A 16369-nucleotide genomic window follows, 5' to 3' on the forward strand; every position below is an offset into this window, starting at 1 on the left:
TATGAAATTGAAAACAAAACAAACAAAATATGTTCACTTCTGGAATGAAATTTTTAATAAAGTACAAAAAGGCATTAGAGCCTACTGTCTACCATAAATTTATGTGAAATGACTTAGTAATCCAAATACTGGATATGTTTTTGAATCACTGTTAGAAAATACAATACTATGATTCATTTAACTGTAAAATAAACAGTTTCTTTCAGGCTAATATACACCGAGGCAATCTAACACTAAGTTAGTTATTTGCATATTCCATAGATTATAACTGCAACATCTTGTTACAATATGGAACTACTCAGGTATACAATTACAGTACATCTTCTCAGCAGAAAATACAGCAACATGTTGACAATCTCATTCAGAAATTCTGCGGTAGGGTAGAAGGAGGTGTCAGTAGCTATAATTTTAATCTGCATTTGAAATTAATTTTACTAAATTCTTTACATCACTCGGCATGCAGTCAAAGATTTTTATGGCTGAATACCTCACTCATTACTGTTCCACACTAAGGCTGAGTCATCAATAGTGTACACCATTTATTTTTTCGTCCAGACTGTGATTGAGTACTGAGAACAAACTTCATATGAGTGTAAATGTACTGTGAACTGGTTGCTAGGGGAAACAGTTTATAGTGATATTTTGGTCCACAATAAAACAAGGGATATACAAAGAAATTAACTAATGCCTCCATTCTTTGTGGGTAAATGATTCAATCATGAAAATTAGGAAAATTAGTGCCAAAACATCTGTCAGGTAGCCTGGAGGTAAGAAACAAATATGTGATGTAGAGATAATTCTAAACAGGGGCTTGCTTGTCTAGCTTTCACATTTTCCATGGATTTACAATGAATGTCTAACCTAAAAGTACACAAACAGAGTAAAACGCTCAGTGTACTTTCACGTATAACAATATATTATATGGCTAAAAGAGCATACCTTTTTGTCCTCTGAAATCACAATGAAGCAGAGTGAGAGGAAGACATGAGTCAAACTCAGAGCTTTGCTTTGGCACCCTAACTGAGCTGCTTTCAATAAGTAGTTTGCACTTTAGGCGGACTATGATGCCAGCTACTCATTTATACCATCTTTGTCATCTATCTGGCAAGGCAGAGTATTATTTCTCTAAAAGAATCATGTGAATGTGTTAAAATTGACACAATGAGGAGCTGCACTCATCTTCAAGTAAGTTTATTAATTATTGTCAAATTATTGTGCTTTTTTCTCAAATTAGATTTAAAGTTGTTATTTAAAGTGCATCCCAGCAGAAGCTCATATAAATGTTGCATTTATTTAAAGATACCAGAAACTATCAAATCAACGGATGTGCTGGTTACTGAACCAGCCTCCAGATTTTAAGCTGATCAGAATATTTGCTATGATGACACTGCTGAAACTAAAGATTCACACATTCAGGAAGTGAGCAGTCACATGATACATCATATGATGAATCTCCGCTAATCAATTACAGTTACTTTACTGGAGGAGAAAATTTGTTTATGCAGGAAGTTTTTTGATGATAACTCTAATAAAAGGAAATATAAAATTTAAAAACTCGATAGTATTTTTCCAATACCAGAAAATTTACCTTGGGTTCAACAAGTGAATGCTGTGGCTTTAGGAAAATAACTGATGTATATTTTGCAATATTGCAACTTATAAACAAAGAATGGTCAGTAACAGTCTGAAAAGCTTCTATGCGTGTTGCAGGGTACCCTGAGCTGAGAAATAACTGTTAAGAAAAAATTCAATAAGTTGCACTATTTCCATATGAATTAGCACTGAAGTTGGCCAATCAGCCTCTTGTGCAGTCAGATTCAAGTGGCCCACCAGATACAATTTATTAGTGTCAGTTGTTCTCATTGCTTAGATGACAGCACATGACACTGCTCAGCCTTTGGCTCAGGTTGGATCTCATGTCCATTTTTTGTATCGCTGTCTCGTTCAGTTTTAGGAAACCAAATGAAGACCACATGGGTCACTTGAATTTGTGTGCACAACAGCCTCAGTGGCTAACATCCATGCTAATTGCAGACAACCTTGTAGGTGGGGCAACCACAGCTATGAACAGTCATATTGAGTATTAACCCTTTCACTGCTCCAGACGTAAATATACGCTAATTGTTTCAGTGCTCCAGACGTATATATACTATTTGCTATAAAAAATACTTGAAGTGGTTCCCTGCTACAGTCATATAGTTACGTATAACACTGACAATTGGGCCAGCAAGTCGGAGGTAATTGTTGCCCAAGTATGCAGTTCAATTGTTGGAATACTAGGAAATACCTGAAAGACTATTGAATGCTGAATTCTCTTTCTGCTGAGTTCATTCGAATCACTATATTACCTAGTTTGTGTGCTGCCGTTTCCGCGTTACCGAATAAACTGACGCGACGTTACCATCCGTTTACAGACGATGAGCTGCTGAGTATTCTAAACCAAAGTGATGACAAGGACATCATCTTGCCCAATCCAGCTGATTATGGGTGGACAGATAATGACGATGATGAGCTGGCAGATAAATCTGTCACCACAAATATAAAAAATATTTGTGAACCAACAAATGTTGAACCAGTAAATGTAGATCCAGATTTTGATGTTATTGTCGATTCTTTCTCTGATTCTGAAGAAGAGCCTGAGCGTTTGCCTGAAAAATCTCCTAAGAGACACAAAACAGTTGATTTTAGATGGAAAGACTCTGATTTGGACCCTAAAGTGTATAATTTCGATAACAGTGGTTTCGGTTGCAAAATCGTCAATTTAGATGATTTATGTACTGTATACGACTGCTTCCAAGTTTTTTTTAACCAAGAAATCGTGAGCTACATAGCTGAGCAATGTAATTTATATTATGAACACCTTTGCAATGATGCCAGTGAAAAATCAAGACTGCGATGTTGGAAAAACACAGTGACAAAGTTTACTGTTTCCTTGCTGTAAATTTTCTGATGGCTCAAGTGAGAAAAAATGAAATAAACAGTTATTAGACCAATGATCAGCTACTATCTACTCCAATGTTTGCGCAAATCATGCCGAGAGATAGATATCTTCTGTTAATTAGAATGTTACATTTTGCTGATAACAGTAAGGACCCTGGAGATGACAAAATCTGGAAATTACTTCAAATTGTGGATCACTTACGAAAAGTATTTCCAGGTGCTTTCAATCCTTTTAAAAATTTGTGCATTGACGAAAGTTTAGTTCTCTTCAAAGGTCGTGTCTTCTTCTAGCAGTAAATTCCTTCCAAACATCACAGATTTGGTGTACAATTTTTTGTGTTATGTGATTTTGAAACTGGTTATATTCTTGACTTTATTATTTATGTGGGTGCAGCAACAGATGTAAAAAAAGAAACTGACTTTGGTGTAAATGTTGGAATACCTGGAAGCATTGTTCTCACTTTACTTGAACGTTACCTTGGTAAAGGTCACACATTATATGTTGACAATTGGTACACTAGCTCAATGTTATTTTCTTATTTGCATGTCAGAGTGACTAATGCCTGTGGAACTGTGACAACAAACCACAAAGGCATGCCTGCTTTATAAAAAAAAAAAAAAAAAAAAAAAAAAAAAAAAAAAAAAAACTTAGAAAAGGCGAGATCGAGTTTATGTCAACAGATAAACTTCTTGCTCTGAAGAAGTGGCAGGACAAGCGGGAAGTGAGGATGCTTTCAACACTTCACACAAGTGAAATTACAGCGACGGACAAAATTGACAGATGAATCAAAAACAAAACCAGCCTGCATCGTAAGCTACACTGAAAACATGGGGGCTGTCGACAGGAGCGACATGATGCTAAGTTCAGTAGACTTTGTACGAAAAACTGTAAAATGGTATAAAAACTATTTTTTCATTTGGTGGATCTGTCTCTGCTCAATGTGCATACATTACATAAAATTCAAACAGGACGAAATATTTCAGTATCTGATTTTCAACAGAAGCTTATCAAGGAGATCCTAGAGATTAACCACCAACTGCAAACAGAGGGACATCGTGGAAGGAGATCGGCTGATGGTGACAATCCCTTACGCCTAACTGAGCGGGACTTTATCTCGCTAATCCCAAGAACTTCAAAGAAGAAGGCCGCCCAGAGAAGGTGTATTGTATGTGCAAAACATGATAAACAAAGTGACACAAGATACATTTGTGTAAATTGTAATGTGCCTTTATGTTTGAATTTTTGTTTCAAGAGATATCACACTTTGAAGTATTACTAATGTAATATGTTTTGCATTTTTTTTCTCCTAATAAAGTACCTTTTTTTGAACAAAATAAGACTTTCTGAACAAAGATTTTAAAAAAGGAAATGATTTACACCGGCAATACTGTATTTCGCATCTCATTTTTATCACAGTAATAACAGTAGGCTGCTACAGTCGTATATATACGCACCGGGTGAAAATAACGCGCACAGGACGGGAGTCGCTCAGAGTAAATGCGCGGTGAAAGGGTTAATAACCACTTCAGCTGTATTTAGTCCTTTGTTATTGGATCACTACTGGTTTTGTAGCACTAAAAGCCACATCTTCAGGTGAATGTATGACTAAAACATTAGAGTAGAAAAAGCTTGGAAACTTTTTACCCAACATTCATTGTCCGTCAGAAAAAAAAACACCGCTAAAAGGCAGTATGTTATAGAATAAAACAGCCGAATTCAAATATAGTGGATGGATCCACTTCTCTGATCTATAGGGAAAAGAGGCTATTATTTTGTACTGTATCAAGTGATACATTAGTCTTCAGTGACAGTAACAAATATACATAGACAGTCCTGTGGATGAAAGAAGTAGCTTACAAAACGCTTGTTCGTCCGATTCTTGAGTATTGCTCATCAGTATGGGACCCTTACCAGGTTGGATTAATAGAAGAGATAGACATGATCCAGCGAAAAGCAGCGCGATTCGTCATGGGGACATTTAGTCAGCGCGAGAGCGTTACGGAGATGCTGAACAAGCTCCAGTGGCGGACACTTCAAGAAAGGCGTTACGCAATATGGAGAGGTTTATTATCGAAATTACGAGAGAGCACATTCCGGGAAGAGATGGGCAACATATTACTACCGCCCACATATATCTCGCGTAATGATCACAACGAAAAGATCCGAGAAATTAGAGCAAATACGGAGACTTACAAGCAGTCGTTCTTCCCACGCACAATTCGTGAATGGAACAGGGAAGGGGGGATCAGATAGTGGTACAATAAGTACCCTCCGCCACACACCGTAAGGTGGCTCGCGGAGTATAGATGTAGATGTAGATGTAGATTGTTTCAAAGTTAAGTATTTCATACTATTAGTTGAAAACAGTCTTGGTTGCAATTTTAGTTTTTTTTACTTATTTGTTGATAAATAAAAAAACTAAAATTTCAACCAAGCCTGTTTTCAACTAATACTATTAAAAACTGGTTTGCTGATTCATGCCACAGATGGATTGGAAGAATTTCTTATGTATTTCATGTTGTACAAGTTATAACAACATGATCTAATATTTTGTTTGTGTTCTTGTATCCACTCAGCCTCCTCTAGAAATAAATCTAAGAACCCACCACAGTGTAAATGTGTGTTTATTCATTTGGCACAACAAATGATGACAAGCTTCATCCCTTGCAAAGACTTTCCTCACCTGCTTACAAAGTCAATGGTGATGAGTGCATGTAGTTCCAGTGCATAGTCCACCCTGGTTTGCCTTCGGTTTATTTGTAGAGTTCTGCTAGGCAGTGGCCAAACTATTCCTTAGGTATTCAGATTCTTACTGTATATCCTGTAAAGTGTTTCGCCATGCCTGTGTCACCATGGGGTCACCATGGGAAATGTCTCTAAATGAAGTTCTTCAGTTTCAGGTGCAACATATTGAATGACTCCTACTCAGCATCCAACAGATGAATATGTTACTATCACAACAAACAGCACCACAGCCAGTTTTTGCACCCAGTGTAATAGTAACAAAATGGATTACTCTGAATATCTTGTGCAATTGGGAGCCCACTTCACTACCTAAAACATTACAGGTATGGTGCGCATTTGTATCTATTTTGAAAATTGTGTTCTGATTCTGGTCCGGAAGATGTTAGTTACAATGAACTTGTTCATATGCTTGGTGAACATTTTGATGCTCAGCTTCATATTGCTGCAGTGAAGTTTAAATTCGTCCAGCTAAAGCAGCAGCCTCGAAAATCTTTTACAAACAGTGGACTGCTGAACTCAGAGGACTAACAAGACATTTCAGGTCTAAATGTTCTTGTGGCCTGGGCTATAGTGATGTTATGTTGCATGATGTGATCACGCAGAATGTGTCAGATTCACGCATTCATGCTACTATCTTAAAACTGCCAGATCTGGATCTGAAAACAGTTTTGTCTATTGCAGTGTCTCAAAATATTGTGGACACAACTGATTCCAAGTCACCATCTATTTCTTGTATTCACAGTGCACAAGGCATTCAGTCTAAAGCGAACGTAAAACCAAATAAAAAAAAAGAGTTTAGTATAACTGTAAAAGTAAAAGTGAAGCTTTTCAGTCTCATGGTGCACATGGTGTACTTCAGAATAATGTGAGGAAAGCTTATCCTTGGTGTTTTTCTAGGCATGATAGAAAAGCTTGTCCTTGGTGTAATTCAAAGGGTTTTCAGTGTGGTAAGCAAGGTCATATGTAGACTGTCTGTTTATGAGGCAGCCAGAGTGCATGGGTTCAGTATAACTTTCAGGAAGTGAATGTCATATTGTCACTACTGCCACTACAGCTGACACTGACCAATGCTCCCTATTCGGCTTTACTGAAGTCTCTGCTGTAGTCCCCAGACAAAAAAAAAAAAAAAAAAAAAAAAAAAAAAACTTTTGTCTAGTTACAAGTGGCTCAGAGGACAATAGGTGCACCTGTTCACCTCATCAATAAAGACACCACCAAAATGATTGGTAGCCTACAGCTACAGAAGCCTGCTTCTGTTTTGTCTGCATACAATGGGCACCAAATACTAGTACTTGGTGTGTGTAATTTGCCAGCAACTTTTTGGGATGTTACAAAGTGTGTTTCCTTGCACAGCTAGCTGTGGATGCATCTTCTCATAGGAAATGCTTCTTCTTATAGGATTGGAACTGTGTTCTCCCACAGAATTGGTTTATCTGACAGGTCCATTGCTTTTGCCTCAAAAACTCTCAAAAAAGCACAGTACAATTATAGTCAACATGAAAAAGAGGCACTCACCTTTAACTATCGGGTTACCAAGTTCCACCAATACTTGTATAAATGGAAGTTCTGTTTCGTTACTGGTAATCAGCCTTTAATGGCTTTGTTCAATTCTTCCAAGCCTATTCCACCCCTCCAAAACACAAGTGTGTGCATTCCACTTACGGAACAGAGAGGCATGGAGGAAACTGAGAATAACCTGGAGAGGCCAACAGCTGACCCACTGTGACACCCCAATGCTTCCTGGTCACAGCCCCACTCCAAACACAGCCATTTGTGTTGTGGTTTTAACGGCAGCCTAGTATTCTCTAGTCTGGCTGCTGCTATTCTCCAACCAATGGTGTTGGATGACACACAATGTTACAAGGAGGCCATTACTTGTTCTAGCAGTGCAGGTATAAATGGGCTACAATGTGCTTGGTGCCAAATATGGCAATCCTCTCTTGGCCATGTGATGTCAGCTGGTGTCTTGATGATAAGTTTGCCTATCCTCACCTTTCCATACAGTCAAACGCTGGACCACTGCCACATCTGAATGCTCTACAAATCTGGATATTACACGATTGGACCAGCAGGTCGACACCCACAACGAGACCCCTTTCAAACTCTGTCAGCTGCTGATAACACTGTCTCTCACAAGTACATGGCATATCCATGTCCTTCACAGTGATCTCTCAACACCTGATGATGTTCACATCCCTTCCATACCCTACCATGTCTGGTAAACAACACTAAACACAAACAACACTAATATGTGTGGATACAAAATTACACTGACATCTGACCATGTCTTCTGGGTGCTTCATTTTCTTAGTTAGGCAAGCAAAAGCAAACCAAACAACAGCCACTACAACCATATACATGAGAAAAACTGCTCATTGGTAGTCTGTGCTTGACGCAGTCTCATGAGCAGTTTAGTGATTCATTTAACTGGGATGTCACTAGATACTGCACTGGCTGTCAGCAATGTAGCTGAGTGCAAGACTGGCAAGGTGTGCAATTTCATTGCATCAGATCACAGAGATCATATTGGTGCTGGGCTTTCCACATTTTGATGCATGAAAGGTATTAAGTGTGTATTCCAATTCTGTGAAAAGTATAGTCACCATAGCAAAATGCAGACAGATGTGCAACAATGTAGCTGATCAGTTGTCATTTCAGTACTGGACAACAGCAATCAGTTAGCAGCCATACTGCCCAAAACCATCTTCTGCTATGAGATACAGAAGCCACTTTCCCACACATTTATTCCTACTGAATGCATGTCAGAGTACAGAGATAAACATGGGAGCAAAAACAGCACCAGCAAATCAATGAAGCTTGTAAGAAGGACTGGGGTAATGAGTTGCAGTATATGCTGGTACACACTGGTGGGAGGGATTGTTTTACTGCTACCTGCACATCTGAGATACCTCCTTGTAATTTTTATCTTTTACTGTAGATAAAACTAAATATAAAATATTGGTTTCTCACTGTTCATATCACAAAAATAGCCTTGCGACTTGAGGAGTGGACTTATAATATCCATTCCCAAATTCAGATAACTGACTGACTAGTTCTAGATAATCAGTATACTTAAGCTTAATTTCAATAATTGCAAAATTTCGATTTGCAAAATGTTTGCTTGCATCACTCCATGAATAAAACTGAATTTTACGTACAACTTGATTGAGTGTATCCTCGAGTTCTGCTTCTTCAGGAATCCTGCTGCTTTTTTTCAGCACTAAATCACAAAATTTTGCAAGTAGTTCTGGTGACTTGGATGAACTATTTGCCAGCCTTGTCACTGAATTTCCATTGATAAATTTTCCACAAGCTTTGTCAAGAGCAGCAGCAAATCCCGCATCATTCTTAAAAGATGTCGCAACCAAAAAATGGTATTTCTTATACACTTCCAGTATAATCTCCACATAAATTTTTGGATCCTGAAACAAATATTTTATATCATTAAGCACAGCAATGTTACTAAATTCTTGTTAAATTTGTCAAGAATGGCAATACACTAAAGTCTGAGAACTACATTGTGTAACATCAAAATATGTATCTACTTCTCTGTGACCAATAATAAAGTTAAATATATTCAGTAATATTTCATTTTAAATGTACATTTAATGTTGTTCTGTGCCATATTTGTCAGTAGCAGCTAACTAAGCCATGAATTGTTCCTTAAACTCTTGAGAAAAGTATTCATAGACAAATTTGATGAACTTCAGTTTCATCCTACAACTTCAAAACAAATAGTCAGTGCTGTCAACTATATTACATGTTTGTTTATTCCTTTTGTTCAAATAAGCTTTGTAATATATTAAAGTATTGACAATATTCTCTCTTCTTGGCAATATTTTCTAGTTCACAAAAAGGAGACAAAATAATGGTAAGAGATCACCAAATTTCATTAACACAAGCATTTAAAAAAAGCCATAGGAAGAGATGTACATTTTGTATAGAAAAACATTGTCATTGACAAAGAATATGAATACTGATAAAGGCTGTCAACTGAACAGTCTGTATTCATCTTGTTAAGATGTATTATAATCAACCAATCAGAAATTATTACTATTAGGATTATTTCATAACTCAGCAAAGATTTTTGACTGTAAGCACCATAATATTCTCATGCAATAAAACCTGGTCCTCTCCTGGGTTCTATCTTTGGTCCTTTGTTGCTTCTAATGTAGATTAATTATCTTTCGTTTGCAATGTCACAAGATAAAATGTTGTCCTTTTCGCATATGATATAAATACACGAATTAAAAAACAGTAACACTCATCTGAGGAAAAAGCAGCCTGTGAAAAATCTGAAAATATAAACAGATGGTTCAAGGTGAACAATGGCAGTTTTCACAAGGTTCAATACATGTAGTTCTCCATTTTTCAATAAACAACACCAACTACAATCTGCTCAAAAATGAAATACAAGAAGTTGAAAGTGTTCTGTTTTTTGGGGACTACAAGTAGACCACAATCAGAATTAAGAAACCTCAACCCACACTTAATGAAGTGCCTTATTTCATTTATATTTGTAGTACACAAGAGTACAACTACAAATAATTTAAAAATGCAGAAATTAGTTTATTCAGCATATTTCACAAAATTATTTCTTGGTGAACATTTTCAGACTAAAAAAGAACATTGAAAGTATTACATTGTCTGTTAGTCTTCAACCACCATATAAGACATCTCGTCTTGAAAACTTATTGTGTAGAAAGAAAACATTCAAACAAACTAAACCTGCACAAGAAAGGGCACTGGGATTCACAGCATGACTCATGAGAGTTAAAAATGGGTATAAACATAGCTAGAAGCACATTTAATAAAATATTCTGGGCTACTATGCCATGGTCAAATGGATTATTATTATTATTTATTATTACTATTATTATTATTATTAGATGATATACATTAGTAATAATATAAACTCCATATGCACCAAATCTTTGATAAATCTGGCGATTTTGTTCATGTACTGTACACTTATATGGATTGAGCAATAACTTTTCAGCACTGAACTACCACACTGTTATATTTACTTGTCTGTGTGAGGAAAATGTGAAGTTATTGTGAGGAAAGATATGGCAGCAAAAGCTCAAATTGGACAAAATTTGGATGGCGGGGGGAGGGGGAGGAGAGACACAGATGTGTCCATATCATAATACCTATCCCAGCATTTTACTTAGTGATTTACAGAAATTACAGAAGATATAAATGAAGGCAGCCAAACAGGGATTTGAAACCAACTGCTCATGAATGTGATTCCAGTCTACCACCTTAACCAGTGTACCACATTATTCACAATAATAGTTATACAATTCTATAAAATCACATTTTCAGGGGCATGTTTCAGAGTATTGACAACACTGATTAGAGGTGATATCAAACTTCATCACTTTACATACTTGATATGATGGTGACATCATGGTCTTTACCATCATTAAATACATGGCAGTACGTATGGTTAAGAACATAAAATGTCAAAAATATCTGATAACTTAATTTAAAACTTTTATACAGAGCCCAGAAAATACGTAAAACTTCAAAATGCATAACACAGTCATCTCTTTGTCAGCTAAAATGAATTAAGGTTTCTTCTTACACTTACTTTTGTCCTCTGTTCTGAATATAAAACATGTCCACTAAGTTGCGGCATTCTGAAATGAATATGTCACAGTCACTCGCAAGAATAAAACGACATGCATAGCTTGTCTATGCCCAATATGGTGATGAGTAAGTGAGGCTTCATTGCACATTATGGAATGGAGGGAGGAAAGCCTCAGTCAGATTGTTGCTTTTGCCACTTATTGCTTCTTCTGTCCCACCTCCAGTCACTCATTCTCTGATTGGTGCAGAACCTGCTCCAACAACATGCCAATTAACGAGCTCACAGAAGAATGGCATATGGTTCAACTTTGTCACCATAAACAGGTGTCCTCAATTGCTGCATACCCTTATGCATCTATACAAGAGTACCAAGTGTCACCACAATAGGTGTTTTCATTTGCTGCATTCTCTTACGCATCTGTACAACAGTACAAAGCTGACTGTCCCCTCCTGTGCTTTAGTAGCAGGACTAGGAGGTACTGCACCTTCTGGATCATTTTCTATGTTCAATATATCTATGAAAGAACCTCTTTTTTGATAAGTGAATTGGAATAGATGAGACATTTCTTCCCTTGAATACCTCCCATCAGCTCCAATGCTTTCAGTATCATGCAACGCTCAGCCTGCAAATGGTAAATGTTTCTGGAAGACAGTTCCTAAAGAGATGATAAGAGAAAACCACAGGACAGGTGAGGAAATTCCCCAGTATTGATCTGTAAGTATACAAACTGGTGAAGTATGATGTTTATTAAAAAGAACATCGAAGTTAGGAAAAACATATTTAGGTGATTTCTTTTCCAAAGTATCATCTGATCTCAAATAATTCTGAGCCTTCTATGAAGTTAAAGTGATTACTTGCTTCACATTTTGAACACCACATCGATATCTGCTAATATGCACAATTTCCAAAAGGCACTCAAAAGAGATTCCTAAGTAGTCATGCAACAGTATGATCTGCCAGTTCCTAGGGTGCAGAACAGAAAAAATGTAAGGTAGATGTCTCTGCATGTCCCACATATGGAACTGTCCGAGGACATTAAAAGTAGTGGTATGGCAGAAACTTCAAGGTCTCAGAAACAACCAATTGCCTGTGCAGGAAATCCTGCTGTATAACTGGCTCCAGCTGGTTTTTAAGTTATTGATGCTGGAACAATATCTCCTGAACCTACACTAAAAGTGGCTAAGGAGTTATCTGGACTCTAAGACACAGACAAGGCAGCAGCTGATTATATAATTCAAGATCTTTCTTACATAGCTAATGACAGTACCACTAAAATAATTTCTCTGAAAACTATGGTCCTTCCATGTTTAAGGGGTAAAATTAGTCACATGCCACGAATCAGAGTCATAGCTGGAGGAGGGATGATTGTAAACTTCATTACTGGTGGATACTAAGTCTCAAATGCCTGTTTCAGAAATAATTCTATCATGGATGAATGCTGGACACTCGTCTGACTTGTACTGGAGTGTAGAGTACTGTTACACTGGTGTTCTCCACTCAAACAAGGAATGGGCTGGAGCGGTTAGAGGAATGTTTCATCAATTTATTCAGTACATAAACTGCAACAGCAACTGACTTTCTGTAGTGATACTAATCTCTTGACACAGGGGAATCAGAATCCTTAAAATCTGTTTAGAGCAGACACAAGCATATGAGCTATGCTGTTCCCAGCAGTTTCATTTCTTCCTTGAGCATAATGTAGCAGCCATGTTAGGGGTTACGTTTTTCTCTTTCTTCATCAATGTATTTTTGACAGAGTCAGAAAACTGTAAAAGTGAGGAGTTTACAGTGGCTCCCTCAGGCAGACATCAGTAACAACTTCATGATCAGGACTGTCGTCCTCTGATCCACCAGACAAGACCATAATCTGGTGACGTTGAACTGGAACTTCAAGATTTGTTGCTGTCCTTGATATTTTGTTTTTCTTTATCACCTCACCTGGAAGATACAGTATTCTGTTGCTGTTGTTTGTTCCTTTCTGGGCATATTCATAGGTTTTATCAGTTTCACATTCTGCAGTTGCATCCAGAAGTACAGATGTTTTGTATTTTAAGTAAATGTCATCATTTACATGTTAATACCAGTATTTGGTTTGAATTACACTTTATTCTCTGAGTTGTAAATTTCTTTATTTGTACATTCAACTGGTCAATTTCTATGATCAGGCCTTTCTCAAGAGAAACTTAACACCCTGCTGGGCAATGATTGCAAAATTTTCTATACATATGGTTTCAAATTCTTGATGAAATGTTTAATGACAATTGGTATCTGGTCTAGGTTACATCATTACTGACTTAATGAAAGTGTAGGCTTGGAAAGCGTTAAAACGTTTTTTCCCTCTCTGAGTGTGTTATGCTCTCAGCTCAGTTTCCCTTCAATGAAGATTGGACTTCCCCACTCCACACACTAGGCAGCTCTCCAAAGTAATCAACACAGCTTAATTGGGAATTAGGTTATTTGCGTCATGGGATGCTGAACCTCATTTGCCAGACTTTCACGCAACATGGTGAGGTGCCTGAATCATTGGCAATGGAAGCAGTGCATAGATATATTTGTATATTGCTTAAGTTATGAGCAGATGAAATCTGCTGAAATGTACTCTGGTGACTTTGCTACATGAAGTTATGAATAAAGGATGCAGTCTTTTGGAGGTAATGGATGTAGATAGAACGGCAAGTCAGAAGTTAATAATCTTAACAGCCACCACAACCATCACCACCACTTCTTCCTCCTCCTCCTCCTCCTCCTCCTCATAATCATAATCATCATCATCATCATCATTATCATCATAATCTACACTGCAACTCACAGATATGTTACTAGGAAATACACTGTGAATTGTAATAGAGAAACAACACCAGTGTCAAATGGTCTTCTGGCATAGTTGAGCCATCCCAAAGGGAATACCATCACATTCCCAACAATGGAGTCGACTATCACATGATGCTCTGTGTACAGTCTACCAATTGAATTTGGGAACAAAATGATCTACTGTGAGAAGAATGTTCATGGAAGGGAGAGGGCCTGCGTCTTCAATAAATATGAAGAAATATAGTATGGGTTGAAGACAGGATAAACTTACTACCCAGGACACTTGGCAAAATTTTACTATATTCCAGTAACTTTTCAAACCTCAAAGTCTTATAACTTAATGCAAAGAGGATTACTCTAAAGACTGTAGAGATTTCCAAGGCAACTGAAGAGATGGACGTGGACGTGTAATACACTGTGATGATGAAGGTTCCCCAACCCACAGGGACACTGATGATAACTTCTTCATTTACACAGTACTCCCAAGAAATATGGCCCTACAGGAGTTTAATACATGTTATAGCACTATATGGTTGCAGGACTAACTTGTTAATGAGATAAGATATACATACAGAATCTGCAGTGTGAAACGGGAACCAAACCAATAAAAGGGGTAGGCAACTGAACACATATCACAACTATGTGGGATCATTATGAATATCAACATCTCCATCCTCAATTGGCAGATTTACTGCAAAGAAAAATATTTGGTAGTTCTATGGAGACCCCCATCAGAGATGTAATAAAACAGAATCTGAAATGTAATTCAGTTTTTAGAATGCAGACTGAGAGAAACTGAAGGACATTATCAGGTCATATCTTTTCCATACAGTGGTAAATAGTATAGGCTTTAGTGCACAATTATTAGTTCGACTCATTCAGCACCAATATCTACAACAACGAAGCAATTCAATAACACAGATGTGGACCCCTAGCTGATCAATCTATTTCAGATGTTGAGAATGCCCATAAGGCTATGTCAGAGCCTTAAATGACACAGGAAAGAAAAACCAGGATCATTAGTTACAGACACTGTGAAAATCATTACAGTTCCATTTTACTATAGACTAAGCTAAGTAAATGGGAACATTACCAAAGTGCACAGATACAATATAACATCTAGAACAGTATCTACAAACTCCTGCCACAACTAGTCAAAACACACATTATATCATCCACACTGAAGCTAAATGATTGATCAATGACTCAAGGGTGGAGAGATTGCTGAATATTTGTTACAGAATCTCTACTGTGACAATGACCCTAACAGAGACACTCAAGTATATATACAACACCAGATATGGAAGACACTGAAGAGAATTTCACAGCCACATTTATGAAAGAGTCAGTTAGGCTAGCACTGACTAAACTGAAATCCGATAAAAACACCAGGCCAGATAACATCCACAATGAAGTTCAGCAACAGACAGCACCTCAGATTGTGCCATTCCTAATGAAACTTTTGAATGAATATTAAGACTGGGAAACAACTGCCTAGCAATGCCTGTAGTATAGAAGTTGCTCTTCTAGCATACCATCCAGATTGCTCTGCAACTGACTGAATATGCATCATTCACGAACATGGTCACCTGGCACAGTGTTTCCTATATTATAGTTTATATCTTCCTGATGACAGAATTTTAGGATACTCAGACATACCAGCATGTTTACCTTTCTTCCATGTGATTAGTGTGACAGTGGCCAATACCATAAAGGCATGGTACTGCCAAAACTCTGTAAAGTTGTATCAACTTCACTGCATGGCATGTTTCACATTATTTATAGTTTAGTACAATACCTGAACAAGGAGGAAACCAGATGGATGAATTTATTTGTGGAGCCCTTTCAGTCACCAGCCAAGAGCGGCTGATCACAAATCAACCAATGAAAAGGCAACATGGAGAAGATGGGCTAGTAACTGTTCAACAAAGTTCACAAAGTACCATGTGTATTGATCAATTTGTCCAAAGACAATACACAGCCAGTGGTTAAATCAAATCAGACCATCTACAGGCATCCTGTACCAGGCAGCAACAATATCAGCAATGTTTCACCCACTAATAAAGTACCCAGTCAACAAGTATGAGATGCATAACAGTGACACTTTTGTCATCCTTGTGGGAAGTATCTATAAGTAGGCTATATTCAGTGGCACTTAGCAAAAAATTGCTCGATATGATGGTAACATAGGAGACTGCAGATTTAACATTTTGGCAGCAGGGAGAATCAGAATTAAAGTTGAAACAATGGGTGTTGCAACTGCAAACACATTGATT

At 37.4% G+C, this 16369-nt stretch overlaps 1 protein-coding gene across 2 annotated transcripts in view; it reads right to left on the minus strand.

Annotated features, from left to right (window-relative positions):
* LOC126248784 (cullin-1-like) overlaps positions 1-16369 on the minus strand; it is a 172457-nt gene that overhangs the window by 37639 nt on the left and 118449 nt on the right. For both annotated transcript variants that reach the window (XM_049950160.1, XM_049950161.1), the window contains one exon: positions 8845-9108. In XM_049950160.1, coding sequence (XP_049806117.1) covers positions 8845-9108 — 264 coding nt within the window. The remainder of the gene's footprint in view (positions 1-8844; positions 9109-16369) is intronic.

Source organism: Schistocerca nitens, chromosome 3 (assembly GCF_023898315.1).
Source record: "Schistocerca nitens isolate TAMUIC-IGC-003100 chromosome 3, iqSchNite1.1, whole genome shotgun sequence".
NCBI classification, from domain to species: domain Eukaryota; kingdom Metazoa; phylum Arthropoda; class Insecta; order Orthoptera; family Acrididae; genus Schistocerca; species Schistocerca nitens.